A 16,293-nucleotide genomic window follows, 5' to 3' on the forward strand; every position below is an offset into this window, starting at 1 on the left:
CAACAATATGATAACCAAACTACTCCCCCCCCCCCCCCCCCCCCCCCTTTTTGTTTTGTTTTTTGCTCTACGTTTTTTTTTTTTGAAGGGTGTGGTGCCGACCGGCCGCCCTCCTTTAATTTTCACCCAGCGAGAACACTGCCAGGATGTTCAGCCATATTGGATCAATTAAAGCAAACAAAATCTGTTTTTAGTTCGGGTAAACCATACCTATCAAGCAGTTTCTCGAAATCACACTTGGTGGGATCCTTATGCATGGGCATGGTGGTTTATTGCTATCTGAACAGATAAAGGCATCGGTGCAGTCTTATTAGTGATATGCGTTTAACCGTGGAATCAGTTCAGTTTCAGTTATAGAAGAAAAACTGTGGACATAGAATAACACTGTACTGACAGATTTCCAAACAATTTCTATGTTTTATCTACCTTAGTGGTGACCATCGTGAATTTAAATGATGTGGCAATGTGTATTGATTAGCTGGTGATAGTTCAAAATTAATTCCTTGACTCGTAAAACACCATCATAAACATCAACAGTTTTGCCAAAGCTAATACATTATCTGAGATATTACCAGTTCTGTGGTTTAGCAGCCATCTTGGATGCCATATATTGTATATTTAAAAATTCTCAAGGGTGCCAAGTTTGCAACCCATGAATCCTCAATCTAAATCTTCCAAAGATGTAATTACCAGAGAGAAAAATTGTGGGTACCAACCTGCAAGGTTAAGTACTCTGGCAAAAGGACTATAATCACAAAATGAATGTGGTTCCTTCATAGTCGACTGGCCAAGACTCTAAAAAAAAATTTGCTAGCATTGTTTTGTTAAAAGTGAGTATAAACCATTAAGGTCTCCACGAGTACTCTGGCATGGGTCGATTCACAGGACTCTAGTTACCGTACAAGGTAGAATACAATGATGAACTATAATACAATGCACAATGTAGGACAATAACTTCAGCAGTAGATAATCAACAATATAATTTACACAATAATTATATGATTATACGCTAGTTTCTCAAGTACTGAATCCCAATATTTTGGACTCGTGTAGGCCCTAATAACCATGCTATATGGTTTCATAATGGTCTAAGCTTTCAGAAAAACCTGGTTACCACTGCAGCATTTGACTTTCGAGGTCAAATGTTGAGGTTAAAAGATCACGTAAGTTCAAATATCAATTTTCATCTGAAATCATCTATGGACTCTTTTTCTCTCAGAATCTGCAGCATTTAACTTCATTTGTTGTGACTTTAAAGAGATATGATCGAGGCATGTCAAATGTGAAATAACATACAAGTGCGATTTTCTCCTTAATGGAGTAATTTTAAAAATTGGCAAATGTAAATGTAGTCATGAACTTTTTAATGTTAGAAGCAGACATGTTTCATCAAGACTTCTAACTAAACTTATAGCTGATGTATTTTTCATGCTGGGGTGTTGTTAAACATTCATTCAAATTGAACTAATTATCAACAATTATCTTACTTTTTATTTGAATTATTATTCTAATTAATTTTTTGATTATTAAAATGATCAAATGTTTCAAATAAACATTTACACAATGCAACAGCATAATACACTTATAATATTCACAGACTATCAGTGAATTTTCAATTGTGTAGATAATCATAATGTAAATAAATATTTCTATATATGGTCATCAAGACAGTTCATATAATAATAGTTATTATATAAATTACCATACAACTTTCAGCATTTTCGTCATCCTGAGAATATGTATTAATGTCCAAATTTGATGGTTAGACATGCTGTTAATATTACTTAATGCTGTTCAGTCATTCTGACTGAATTCAAGCAACCATCTGAATTTTACACATCCATATCACACTTTTGCTTGGAAATTTGTATGAGACAAACGTAGATTCATGGCATCAGTTGTTGGGGAAAGCATCTTCAAAGCTTTTGTACCTTTCTGAAAGAGGTCATGTTTTGCTTGGTCAGTTCCAGTTGTGACAAACTGCTGCTTGGTACCAACGACATGCAGACTGTTCGACATGCAGACTGTTCGGTATCAGGAAGTAGACTATCTCGTCCTACACCCTGAAGCAACTCTGGATATTTTACATAAAATGTCCAACATGTTTTCCTGCCATTACCAGCAAATGTCACACCCAGTCAGAGAATGAAAACGATTTTGTTGTTCGTCTGTCGGTTATGCAAAACTAATATTAACATAAACGATGGATCGTTCATGCAAAAGCTGAAATCCTTCATTAGAAAATCTAAAACAACGTGTTGCCTAATTTTATGAATTGATGACACTGATAAAAGCATTTGGGATTTCCTATGATTTAATTATTTCACATTTCATTTGGCAGTTGGAAGAAAAATAAATTTATACATGCGAAATTATTGAAGACAAAAAATCTATATTTATCTACTACGAAACTTTAGGATGACAAGAAATTTATTTGATTTACAGATACTCATAATATTATTCTAAACAAGGAAATGTAAGTAAATTAGATTTTTAATAATTATGATAGATTCACATAATTTCGATACTTTCAGTTCAGACCCGGAAACATTAATTAAGCTCAGTGCTTCCGGGAAATCCCTGTCTATTATCTTTTCATTCAGACTATTGTTTGCTACCAACAAGTACTCCCTTGTAAAAGAACAGATAGGGTATGGTGCTGAAATGTAAATAGCAGCATTCAAGTTGGTCCTAGCATACAATTTACATCTACATATAAATAAAAAAATTGTATTTATGATAGGAAATTTGATGGGGAAAAGCTATGAACATCGTTCATGTTAGATTCTCGTTTGATGACCATGGCCATAAATATTTTCATTTTTATTTGAAGTACTGAAGAAAATCTTTAGTATAAACATTGAAACAATACGAATGACATATCGGTAGTCTGATAAATTCAAATGTTATGTCTTTTTAGTACATATAGTGCTTTTGAAATGTAATGGACTGGCAAACATTTTGTTTCCATAGCTTCCACCAACCATCCACACTTCAACCCTGTCTCTAAATAAAGTGAATCAGTAATAGGACATCAGTATCTCTACACCTTAGTATGATACTCTTGTATCCAAATGTGATTGCTGCCATAGCATGTAATACCAATCTGGTGACTGCCTAAAAACCCATGGTTGGCATCTAGAAGGCAGAAGAAATCCATGTGTTGAAAAAATGGCTTTTGAAGAATTCCACCAGTCACAATTTCCCACACTGCATTTGTTTCACTAAGCCTCTAATTAAGGAACATTACATGTAGCAGTGCCTTCCTTATTTTCAGCCAGTAAAATGAAACTACTCCATTTACTTCTGGCAGTTCCAAAGGTTGATAAACATCTCATACGGAGGCTTATAGTTCATCAACATTAACCTCGAATGCAAGTGAAAGCACAAGCCAAGTGCTTGCATTTGCATTCGAGGTTAATGTTATTCAAAGGCTATTCAATACATCAAGAGCTGGAAGAAATGTAAACATGGAGGGAAATTGTGACTGGTGAAACCCTTCAAAAGCCATTTTCGTTAACATAGTATTCTTCTGCATCTAGATGCCAACCACGAGGGACAAATTCCAACAATAGGAATTAAGACAATAATGGATTAAATTCATAGATATTTTGTTGATCTTTGAATGAAATCATAAGACATGTTTGTGAAGGAGCATAAAAAGGCCTTAAAAAAGACATTCATATCTTAATCAAAATACCTACCATAACCAAAGCCCCAACCCAAACTACAGTATCTCAACTAAATTTACAAAACAAAGCTTAGAAAACCTCATAGAGTATATTATGTGTACAATAGTTACTTATATATAAAAGCTGCCAACTAATCATTAAGTGCTTAATTTGTTATTTGCTAATCTTACCCAGTAACATGTAACAGTCGTCATCTTCTTCTTTTCAGTCTTTCTTGTAATGATATCACAGGGAGATGTTTGCTGCCAGATGCTTCTAATGACTAAGCCGAGCATGTGCATATTACACTAGTTTAGTTCCCAGTCAGATAATTTGGCTTAAGACTGAAGTAAAAGCATGTATACATGTACCAAGCAATTAGTGACACCATAATGATTGATATTTGTCTCGATCATCCAGTTTTAAGAGGTACAATTTAAACTAAACAAACACTTTGGGACTGAATTATTCATCCGGTATTCAGTTTAAAGAGGTTTCTGATTTAGAGAGGTAAACTTGGGTGTTAAAATCATGGGATTCACTGTGGAAAACCGATGTATTTTTCATGCTGGGGTGTCGTTAAGCATTCATTCATTCATTCATTCACTGTGGAAAACTTCTGGTTTCAAGAGAATTCCGGTTTTATAGAAAGGATCCTGTCTTGAGGGATTTCACTCTGTGTGTGTGTGTGTGTGTTGTCCATGTATGCTATATGTCGCGCAAGTCATTCACTTAGCAACATTAACTTAATTTGCTTGTTTATTCTGTTTATTTAATACATATGGAGTTGCCTTTTTTATTGTTAAATCAATGTGCTCTAGTGGCATCGTTAAATAAAACAAACTTTACTCTTTTTTTATTGTTACAACTTAATTTGTAAAAGATACCCACTGGCACCAGTCATTGACTCTTGCTCCAATTATGCAGCCACTATTAGTCTTGAGGACTATGGGCCATGTGTTCAGATGAGCAGCAGTGAGGACATCCAGACACTAAGTCAGCTTACAGATGGTTTTTCTGTAAGTGCATTAAAGGTAAGTCTATGGATCCTACAGAAACTTGTGATCAAATATGGCACATATTTCTCAATGTACACATAATATGTGATACATTTTATCATTTTCACGAAGCTAAATATTGTTATTTCACAATCCAACTGTGCTACTCTTCATGAACTGGAAACAAATTAGTTTTAGCCAATTTTCAGATATATGTAGTATTTGTTTGGAAATGATTAAGAAGTGGCCAATTTAAACAACATTTTAGTAGCGAGATACTAAATGCTGTAGCCTCTAAATGAGCAATTGGCAATTGATAAAAATAATTGTGCTTCTACCTTAACCGGGAGTTAAAGTATATGAAAAATGCATTAAAATGGTGGTCATTTTGAATTTCAAGTTGGTTGCCACGATTGGATGACTATAAAATTTATGTTTCTATGTTAACCGGGAGTTGAGATATATTAAAAAATATATTAAAATTGTGGCCGTTTTGAATTTCAAGATGGCTGCCTAGGTCAGACAATAATTTTCTTTTTTACAAATTCATTCACTGAGCTCCTAAATGTAAACAGATACCTATATTGTTGTGGGTCAACTGAGAGTAACGGTATACAAATATTTTAATGGTGGCCAGTTTGAATTTCAAGATGGCTGTCATGCCTAAATAACTAAACAAACGGTTATCAGTGAGTTCATTTACCTAAAAATATAGGTCAAAATATCCTAAAATGATGGCAATATTGAATTTCAAGATGGCTGCCATATGATCAAATGACTGAAACAAATGCTACCAAAACTGCCGAACTTATAGCTGTGTTCACACTTACACTGCAAATTAAACAGGTTCAACTAAACTGGTTAAGCTTAAACATTTTTGGTTGGAAATGACAAGCATCTACACATGCATTAAGCTATACTGGTATAAGGCGGAAGTGTAGTTAACCGCATTTGTGCAAGACATCAATGTTAGGCCATTGCTAACGTACTCACTGCTTGTTCTGACTGTGACGTCACTGTTACTTCCACCTTATACTGGTTAACTAAAACAGTTTGCATTCACACTTGCATTTAAATTGTTTTAGTTATACCAGGTTAGTTAAACTAGTTTAAAGTGTAATTTTAAGTCTGAATGCAGCTATTGTAACAATGTTATTTATGTGTCACAAAAATATCAATGTTGGTGAAAATATTAAACTCTAGCTGACATGTAGTGGCTGCAGGCAGCAGCTATATAGTGCCTATTGTGAAAATAATTAAGAACATGGGTGACTAGTTGATTTCTAAAACTCTGTATTAAACCATGCATACAGCAGTTCTTTATGCAACATATTTATACATTAATAACAAACATCTTCACTTTGTACTCTTTATTTGGATCTTGAGATGTTATTTCTACCTTTAGTTCACTAATATTAGTGTTAAAGGAAAAGTTAAATATTTGAATATCAGTATATAGATTTCTTCAACAAACTTTAAAATATACACAAAGAAAAAAGTTAAGCACCTCCTGTATTTTTCACAATGACTTGTCTTACGAGGTTTGGCGTTGAAAGCCTGATAACATAACCTCGGAAAAACAAATGACCACAGATGACATTCATGACATAAATCATCAATAGCGGGTAAACCCGCCACGCGCCTGGATGACAGCTTCCACCCTTCGTCTCATCCCACCAGTAAGTCGTCTGATCTGCTGCATGGGCTACTGTTGCCATTCTCGGTGAAGAGCTGCCTCAAATTGTGCCAGAGTCTGTACAGGTTGGGGTCAGTGCCTGTACTCAACGCCCCAAGATGTCCCAAACATGCTCTAGCAGGTTTAGGTCAGGACTCATGGCTGGCCAGGGCAGGGTTGTCACAGCTTCAGTTTGGAGTAAAGCTGTTAGTGCTCGGGAATGATGTGGCCTAGCATTGTCATCCATGTACAGAGGTCTGGTGGCGAGTGGATGGTTGTCAAAATGTGGCACAACAAATGGTTGCAGGACGTTACGAATGTACCGATCACCACTGAGGTTGCCTTGGATGGTGACAAGATCCAGCTTACAATCATGTGACAGGCAACCCCAAACCATTACTGAACCTCCACCATATGGGGTCATAGGTCGTATGTTCCTGAGTGTGTAGGCCACATTTGTATGCCTCCAAACTCTCAATCGGCCATCTGTGACATGGAGCAGGAACCAGCTTTTGTCGGATCAATGGACTCTTCGCCAGGACCTCAGATTCCAACCTCTCCGGGCCAAACACCACGCTAAACGGCGTCTATCATGATGATCAGCAAAAAAGGGATGCTTGATTACCCGTGTGGCCTTCAATTTCCTTCGATTTCTCACTGTTCTGGCCGACATCCATCTATTGGGTAACCATTGGCTTTTCAGAACAGGAGACGTAGCAAAGGGTTGGCGACGTATGAGCCAAAGCAGGGCCCTGTCCTCGCACTGTGACCTCATGCGAGGTCTCCCTAACCGTGGGAGATCCTTTACAGCATTGGTATACCTGTGTTTTCATATTAGTCTGCTGATTACGGTGTAATGATACCCCACTTGATGTCCTATACTTTTGAAGGTCATGCCGGTCACATGCATACCAATAATACGTCATCTTTGGGCCTCTGATAACCGTTGACGTGCCATATTCAATTATTAAACTTCAACAATGCAAGACAGTGACGTTAAATGTCCACAATTGCAGTGTATTGATACTGCATTTTGAGCAAAGCATGTCGTTTTGTTGTGGGACGTCACAGTTGTCATTGTATTCTCCTATCATTTTGATGGAACACCATTCTTGACATATTCGTCACGTAATTTGCAGTTTTTACGAATGGGGCTATTTCAGTACTAATTATATCTAGGAGTGCTCAACTTTTTTCTGTGTATATGTGTGTTCCATAATGTCAAGACACAGAACAGTATAACTTGTAAATCAAGCTAATATTACTCATACTTGTGTAATTAAAATGTTTTGTATTTTTTCCTTGAATAGTGAACTTCCAAGTTTGCCATTTTAAACTAAGAGGGACAAGTGCTATCACATGAATTTGCAAACCTAGCTGTGGTTATATTGAGTTAACATGAAGCTATTTTCACTAAATCATGTTATTACCTATTTGAAACATTAAACTGTCAGTTCTTTTCATAATACTGTCATATTATAGTACTGATATTATGAAACAGTCATGTTTTTCAACAGTTTTCAAATATGAATGTTCCATTCAAATTTTTTAGAATCCAAAATATTTTTGTAGGCAATGAACCAGCTTTTTTCCCTTCACCTGTCACAATTTGTAAGAAGACTAGCCCAATGTTTTTCCTTAGCAAGCACAGACAAAGGTTAGTTTATCAATCACATTGTTTATTTTGTTACTGTTTATTCTGATAATAACACAATTCAGGATCAGATGTTCACATGGTGTTGTGAAGGAACTTGGTCTTGCGTCGACTCGCCTCCCTATAAATGTCTGTTTTGGCATTATAGTTTCAGAGCCGATTTCAAATTTCTAGTTTCAGAACACTGACAAAAAATAAGGTTAACACTGGTTTACAAAACAGTGTTGTACACTTGATTTAAACCTTAATTACTCTTCTTTGGCTAGTGGACTGAAACAATTTACTCACCAAGCTTGAAATGTTACTAGCCATGTACATTTATATCAGTGTTATACATAATAACATCAATTCACCTATAAAAACTATTGATTCAGCAGTTATATAAAACATTTTTTCTGCTGCTAAGGGAAATTCACATGTTCATGACTAAATCTGGGTCATGATTCCAAGTCTGAAGTCAGAATTTAGCCATGCTGCATTAAGAATCACCTCGGGGCAGGATTTAGCTCAGTTGGTTGAGTGCTACCTTGGATCCATTCAGCTGATTGGTTTTTTTCTTGTTCCAACCAGCTAGTGCACCACAACTGTTCAAAGGTGTGCTTTCTTGTCTGTGGGAAAAGTGCATATAAAAGATCCCTTTCTGCATTAGGAAAAATGTAGTGGGTTTCCTCTGATATGACTACAAGTCAGAATTACCAAATGTTTGACATCCAATAGCGGATGATTAATGAATCAATGTGCTCTGTTGATGTCGTCAAACAAAACAAACTACATGTAAGTATATTGCCTCAAAAGTTAAAATACTATTGTGAATTCTTAAATACAGGAAGAAACCCATCAGAAAGTATTTATTTAACCAGAATAGTATTTAAATGGGGTACCGTCAGGTTTCTTCCTGTAGTGTTAATATGTGAAAATATTTTATCAGGGAAATCGAAAATGATCGATGTAAAGGTATTTAACGTCAAACATAGAGCGGAATTCTTTGGCTTCCATTGGATGGCAGAGATTTCGCAATATTGATATAGACTGTTCTACGTGAAGTTCAATCAGCCAGTAGAAAGGTGCTAGAAAAACCATCTTAGCACACGTCCCCAAGACGGTAATCTGCCCTTTTCATTGGTTACATGAACTTGTCATTTAGGAGATCGACAGACATTGCTGGCACGAGTCCTTTTATAGATTTTTTTATTATCCATATGGTTCAACATAACTGAGTTAATAATAATCATATGAAGCACATGTGTAATAACAAGTGTAATGACGTAATTTTGGGAAGCTTCCCCAGTCGTTGTTTCCCCAGTCTTAGCTCAGACTGTTCATGTGAAACATGATGTCATTTCATCGTCTCCTCCATGTTGTCATTTCATCGTCTCCTCCATGTTGTGGTTGAAACATTTTGAGACAGTCCTTGTTTTCATAAAAAAAACTACAATAATAATATAGATAATAAAGAAATTATTACACTCATTTCATAAAATCAGTACGACACACATGCTCGTGTAATAATTAATCTCTGTTTCTGACACTCATCTCAAGAAAATCATTACGTCATTTCATAATCAAAGGTAGCATGTGACATCAAGTAATATGTGACACTGCATGCATTCCTTCTAGTGATGTAATATATATCAACTGTGAGCAGGGTTGTGACGTCTTGGTACAAAAATAATATGTAGTGAATTTTATAATACATGTAATTATTGTAGAGTAATCAAAAGTCGCGCACATCACACTTTTTCTAAAGCTCAAGAGCCTACGTGAACAAATGACGTCACATTTACCAATAAATGAAAAGCAAACACTTCCTGGGCCCTGTTCTACGAAACGATCTTAGGAGTATTATCGTTGTAAATACCTACCATCGTGACCTTAACTTTTTGCTACGATCGTCAGCCTGTTCCACAATGCGGGCATGGCTTACTATCGTTGTAAATTACAGTGACAATTTATAATTGGTATGAGGCAGTTGTAAGCCACTAATGTAGCCGTCAAATGGCTGTTACTAGTGTTAGATGATGATTTGATCATTTTCTAAGAACGATACAAACTTTTTGTGTAAAAATGGATCTATAATATATACCAAATACCTTTTTCGAAACTCGGTGTTTGATAAAAAACATTCTAGGCCTAATGACCTTCACACGAAAATACGGGAAATGAGTCTCATGAGTTATGCATTCGGCAATTATCGCCTAGCAAATAAACTGACAAAGTTACTTTGTGGATGTCTGATACCAATGAATACATCCAAGATCTTCCTGAAAGTCGGTAGTCAATTTATTATTTAACTAATTCGCACTTCTTCACAAAGAAAATTTCAATCATTAAAGTGGCACTTATGACTACCGTAAGGTTGCTCTGTGGAATGGCTGTAAAGTTTACGGTGCCAGTTGTAAAGCTCATCTTAAGTCACTACAATTAACCGTAGCTACAATTCTTTCATCATTCATGGAACATTGCCCATGCAGGTCCAATATCAGAATATGCACCATTTGTTTTTTTCATCAGTGAAAAGTAGGTTTTCTCTAATACTAAATACAAGAATCCCAAGACGGAAATTGCCGAACATGTAAATAGAATGGAGTGCACGACTATTCGTTTATGTAGTACGCCAAAAGTGGGTTCTATTTAAAAACTTTGGCAAATGAATTCAGCAATTATAGAATATTCTTTTTTCTACTTTTTCTTACTTAGAAAATTTGTTATCTCTAAGCATTGTTCCTATTGTTACACTAACATGTGATGGTCTCAATATAGCCATTTCTTTCATTCTATTTTGTCTTCTTTCAGATCCTTTTGTAACATTAAATTCAGTACAAAAACTTTGTGATTCTCTGTTGTTGGAGAAACAAAAGTTGCAGCAATCATTGGACTTCCATCAATGTGGCTATCCACCAAGGATAGATAGGAATAAAACATCTAGAAACACAATGTTTAGCAAAGTAGAACATTTTCATTCTTCTGTTCACAACCTTGAATTACGTTTGCAATCTGCATTAATGAGGTAGGTTATTTTTGTGTGTGTAAGTTCTTTTGTGTGTGTGTGTGTGTGTGTGTGTGTGTGTGTGTGTTTGCACACATGCATAGTGTGCGTGTGTGGTTTGTTTGTTTGTGCACACAGTACCCTAGTACTCAAAAAGTTTTAATGTTACAAACCCATATGTTTATGTTTACAATTGAACATGTACAGTGCATAATTTATATAGTTACAAAAGTATATATGCAGGATACATGTAGTGTAGTCGAGTTGTGACATACATATGATACAGTAGTATAATAGTGCAAAATGTGATACTAACATGCCATTATGCATGCAGTTAGGATATGTGTAGAGTAAAACTTGATATAGGACCAACCTGGCAGTGTCCTCTTAGGGCCCCATTGGCCAGATGTATTTCTCACTCTATTTGTATCACATTTAGAAATGTCCTCTTAGGGCCCTATTGGCCAGATGTATTTCTCACTCTATTTGTATCACATTTAGAAGTGTCCTCTTAGGGCCCTATTGGCCAGATGTATTTCTCACTCTATTTGTATCACATTTAGAAGTGTCCTCTTAGGGCCCTATTGGCCAGATGTATTTCTCACTCTATTTGTATCACATTTAGAAGTGTAAGCTTTAACATGTTTGCTCCAATGACACAGTATTATTAATTTTGATCTGCTGTTGTTATATATTAATCATTATTTTGAAAAATATGAATTTACTGACAAAAAAACTAAATAAATGAATCTAATCACAAATACCCTGTGTTAGCCTAGTGGTCAAGGCCCAAATATCAATGAAACATGGTACAGATGGTGTGTCATAGTAGGGTAAATTTAAAATCAGGACATAAAACATTTAATATCCCCCTAGTGGCTGCTATTTTGCATTTTGAAATAGCCGCCATTAGCCACAATTTGTATTAAAGTGAGGATTTTAAGGCACATAAAACCATGATACCAAAATCTATACTCATGTTTGAAGGAACTACATGTACATGTATGGATCTAATGGTGCATATAGAAAGTAGGTAATATATGTTCACCATATTCGTCCCAAAATTTAGATTTCCACTGTATTTGTTTTTATAAAGTGGTATCAGTGCATAGTATTCATCCTAGGAAACAAAATCATCAATTTCTACTTTTCATGATATTCCTAAAAAAAAACATATCCACGTTAAGCCATTTGTATTGTTGTTCCATCTACTGTACATTGTAGCATGGCTTCAGCATTGTAGAGCCCACTAGTGTTCACCTAACCACTAAAGTATCGGTGAACACCATTGGTGGCTGTATTAACTGCATTTAAATATAACAATAGGAACTTCATAACGGCAACACTTATGTTACTTGTTAGCAAAACTTACACAAAAACTTAGTGATTGCAAATGCACTGGCAAAATGAAAAGAACATAAACGTTCAACTATGTACAATGTCAACTACTAGCAGATCTTAGCTTATTTTCACATCTAGGCAAGTGAAAAATCGCACATCTCAAAATTGATAGACATGTAAAAAGCAAGACCTTTAATTTATGAAGTAAATTGGTAAATGTAGTTATATTTGTTGCAAAAATTAATCCTATAACCAATAAATTGTTATTTTTCTAATTTTGTGTTCATACCTGTATTAATTTCATTGGTGTAATCCGACTTCTCTTCCTTTTCAGGAATGGCTAAGCAATTTTATGGAAATATAATTGAAGAAATATAAAATTAACCCACATATACTTAAAGTATGACATACTCTAAATATTTTTATCACTCAGTATTATAGGATAAACAAACTTGACATTTGTCTTCAATGTCTTTATCACAGTGGTAGGACAATTTGATGAACACATTAAAGTTGCCACAATGAGCATGATTAGGATAGTTTGATGGACATACATGTAGTTACACATTTATACCATTAACACACTATATAGTATATATCTGGATCATATTCAGTGTCATCCTCATCAGAAGATGATTGTGAAGAGATATTACATCAGCTTCTTCTGTTTCTCATAGTAGCTAATAGCCCTGAAGAAGCATCATCACCAGAACTGACTGTATTAGGCTCGCCACTGTCATGTCATTTCTTTTAAAGCACTTATTCAAGTTAAAATTTTCTCTGCTGCTTCATGCCAGTGCAATATCAATGATTTCATCTAGTTTATTATCAGTCCATGACAAATCATTGATCTTCAGCAGAAGATCTTCCATCGTGTCTGGTCGTGAACACAGTTCTCGATCTAAAAGCATTACTATCAGTTGACTAAAGCCCATTTCAACAGTGCTGTTGCTTACACCAAGACAGAATGATTTCAGCCAGAAGACAGATGTTTGGGAATTATTTTGAAGTGACTAAAACATAACAGACAGATGTTGTAGAAAATCTGTTTCATCAATCCTCATATGGACAGAAAAGTGTAGTCTTTCTGTTTCTTTAAAATGAGTGTTTCACATATTTTGAGTTTCCAAGACATTTCCATTAAATGAACAAGCACTATCCAGTTTCGTAGAAGATGTTCCAATTCATGACGGATGTTATTTACAACTCTGGTACTTTTAGCATGTTGTATATTTGAGCATCAGCCGATTTGCCAAATTGTGATGTTTTAACAAGTAAAATAGTTTACATAAAGTCAGTGAACTCCTTGTGCTATGAGCAATGAATCCCTCAGAGCCACATTCCAATCAATGAGCTGCATAATGAATTAATTGGTACCAACCACGGTTTATTATCATTTTCATAAGTGTCAGCAACCCATTATATACTCGTGTTTACTGAAGTCCCATCAGCTGTCTATGATACTAGTTTTGGTATATGCCTCTGGTGCAATTTTCACTACCGGTATTCATCTTGCAAACCTTCCCCCACTTCAAACCAAATCCATCAACACCAGCTCTTTCTCTTGCCCAGTCTTTCTTGCTTGTGATCCATCACTTACGGTAATATGGCCACAAAATGTGAACTGAATATCAGTGAACCAATTTCTCTCTTATTGCATTGACATTTGATTGTACAAATTCTCTGGCTATAAGTCTCTCTACCCACAGTGTGCATGACATCATCAATCAGTGCTTGGTTAAGCAGAATCTGTTGATGAGGATACTTACTTTCCTTTATTATTATATTCTTTAAAGAATTTTCCACCTTATCTTGTGGGGCTTAGATGAGAGATGGCAAGTAACTATATAATCGGCAGACAAACTTGGTGTCTTTAACACATTTTTCAATTTCTTTTAACCCCTGTGTTTTGATGTTTTTGACATCACTTGTGACAGTGTCCATAACGAGTAAATTTGAGCAGATTATGGAAATACATACATAGATACATAGATACATAGATATATATACATATATATATATATACATACATAGATACATAGATATATATACATATATATATAAAACGTTTAATATTCCTTTGAAAATTATAATCAACTATAACAACAGAGACCATGCAGTAGAGATTAAACATACATGTAGCTCGGTACTTCTACATTGTGCACAATAATTGTCCATTTTATTTTGTTGGTGTGATTAGGGACATGTTTAGTATCATTAAAACTTGTTTGGACCCCATTAGATCTTCATCTTTTGTTCAAAATAACAAACTCCTATTTTTATATTTTTTATCAACTAAATGTCCAAAGGATAGATGTCTGTGTCACTGGACAATATTAAGCCAGAAAACAATTGTTATTTGAGACCTCAAAACAATTTAAACTGCAGCTATTCAGATAGACTACTATTGAGTAGCAGCAATGACTTTCATATGCACTTTCCCTCCGACTGCACATACATGTACCACAAGCTTTGTTATTCCTTTGTGGGGGATTGGTTGGAATATGAAAACCAAATGTACCAAATTTCCCAATTAGCCCAATCAATTAGCATAATTGTTGGTATTCAAAATATTACACTACTGGTTAATATAAAAAAAAAAATTATTGACAAGTTGACCGTTAGTTTAACATTGCAAATTGTCACACTAATTAATGGTCAACACTGAACTATAGCTCATCTTTACAAATAAACATTAGTGGCAGTGTTCGAGATTAAAAGTTTTGTTCCAGTCTAGCATTAGACTGAGTACTAGTTGGGGGAAATATTGTTACGGTGTAACATTGGTCTGGGTATGAGCTTCAAAATTACTGTTAATTAACTTTGCTGGTAAATGACAACTTTCATTGTTTCAACAAAAAATTAAAACTTAGGAATAGAAAAAACAACAACATTATATGGTATTAAATGAGAGACTGGGTTCTTGAAGTCTTGTATCCAAAATTAAAATCTGGTATCCCCGGGATATCGCGATACCGTTAATCTCGAACACTGAGTGGGCTGCAGTACACACAGAATGCTGAATCTATTTTCAGAGTGCAACAGTTGTCTTCCCAACTTGAATCAGTTATGAAAGATGACAACACAAAGTCTGTCACAGAATCAGTGGATGATGACATGCTACTGCAAAACAAATGGCTGCCGTTAATGATTTATGTCAAATCTGAACTCCAGGCATGTCAAGAATGTTGGGAAGATGGAATGAACAAAATCAAAAAGCCAAAACCCGGTACACTAATTATTTCACATTACTCTATTGCCATTTCTTTTCATATTCATAGTTTCTCTAGTTGTGTGTCAGTGATGAACTATAAGAAATACAAAGGGAAAGAAAATAATAAATAAAAAAACATGAGTCCATGTGTCATCCTATTAATAGAAAAATGCAATTCTCTCTAACCTAATACTTTCTCCTTTCCTCATCAGTATCAACACTTAGGGTTATAGCAGCACATTGTATCAGCCCTTGTGGTCCAGAATGATAATTTTTTAAACATATTTTCTTGAAAGTCTCAAACAATGGGTCCTGTGTTCCTATCATTCATAGTCAAGGAGCCAGGTCTATTTATTTATGTCGGAGAGTCAGGAAGGTTTGAACATTGATTCTTATGTTAAAATATGTGTAGATTTCAGATCTGCAACTCTTACTTGTCTAAACATATAAGTTAATTGGGAATTTGCATATTTTTAATGGTATGTCAAAGTCAATTTGTGTTAGATCTGCTGCTACCCAAAAACAACAAATTTCAATTATAGCCCCGTGCTTATAAACCTTAAAGTCTAGACTTTAATGAAGTCCAGACTTTAACGTCATGGCAACACCATTCAAATAGCATTACCTTAGTCTGGACTTTAGTAATGTCTAGACTTTAAGTTTTATAAGCACAGGCCCTGGAGGAGATTAAACTCTCTAAAAATGTTTGTTTTTGTGTGTGTGTGATGTTTAATATTTAAAACTTTCCATTTTG

General features: G+C 35.1%; 1 protein-coding gene across 4 annotated transcripts in view; it reads left to right on the forward strand.

The window, feature by feature from the left end:
* LOC121368239 (vezatin-like) overlaps nucleotides 1-16,293 on the forward strand; it is a 77,888-nt gene that overhangs the window by 41,029 nt on the left and 20,566 nt on the right. For 3 of the 4 annotated variants that reach the window (XM_041492878.1, XM_041492880.1, XM_041492881.1), the window contains exons 7-10: nucleotides 4,555-4,705; nucleotides 7,917-8,001; nucleotides 10,792-11,005; nucleotides 15,361-15,554. In XM_041492878.1, the coding sequence (XP_041348812.1) occupies nucleotides 4,555-4,705; nucleotides 7,917-8,001; nucleotides 10,792-11,005; nucleotides 15,361-15,554 (644 nt within the window). The remainder of the gene's footprint in view (nucleotides 1-4,554; nucleotides 4,706-7,916; nucleotides 8,002-10,791; nucleotides 11,006-15,360; nucleotides 15,555-16,293) is intronic. The other variant, XM_041492879.1, reaches the window with a different exon arrangement.

Source organism: Gigantopelta aegis, chromosome 3, assembly GCF_016097555.1.
Source record: "Gigantopelta aegis isolate Gae_Host chromosome 3, Gae_host_genome, whole genome shotgun sequence".
Classification (NCBI taxonomy): Eukaryota; Metazoa; Mollusca; class Gastropoda; order Neomphalida; family Peltospiridae; genus Gigantopelta; species Gigantopelta aegis.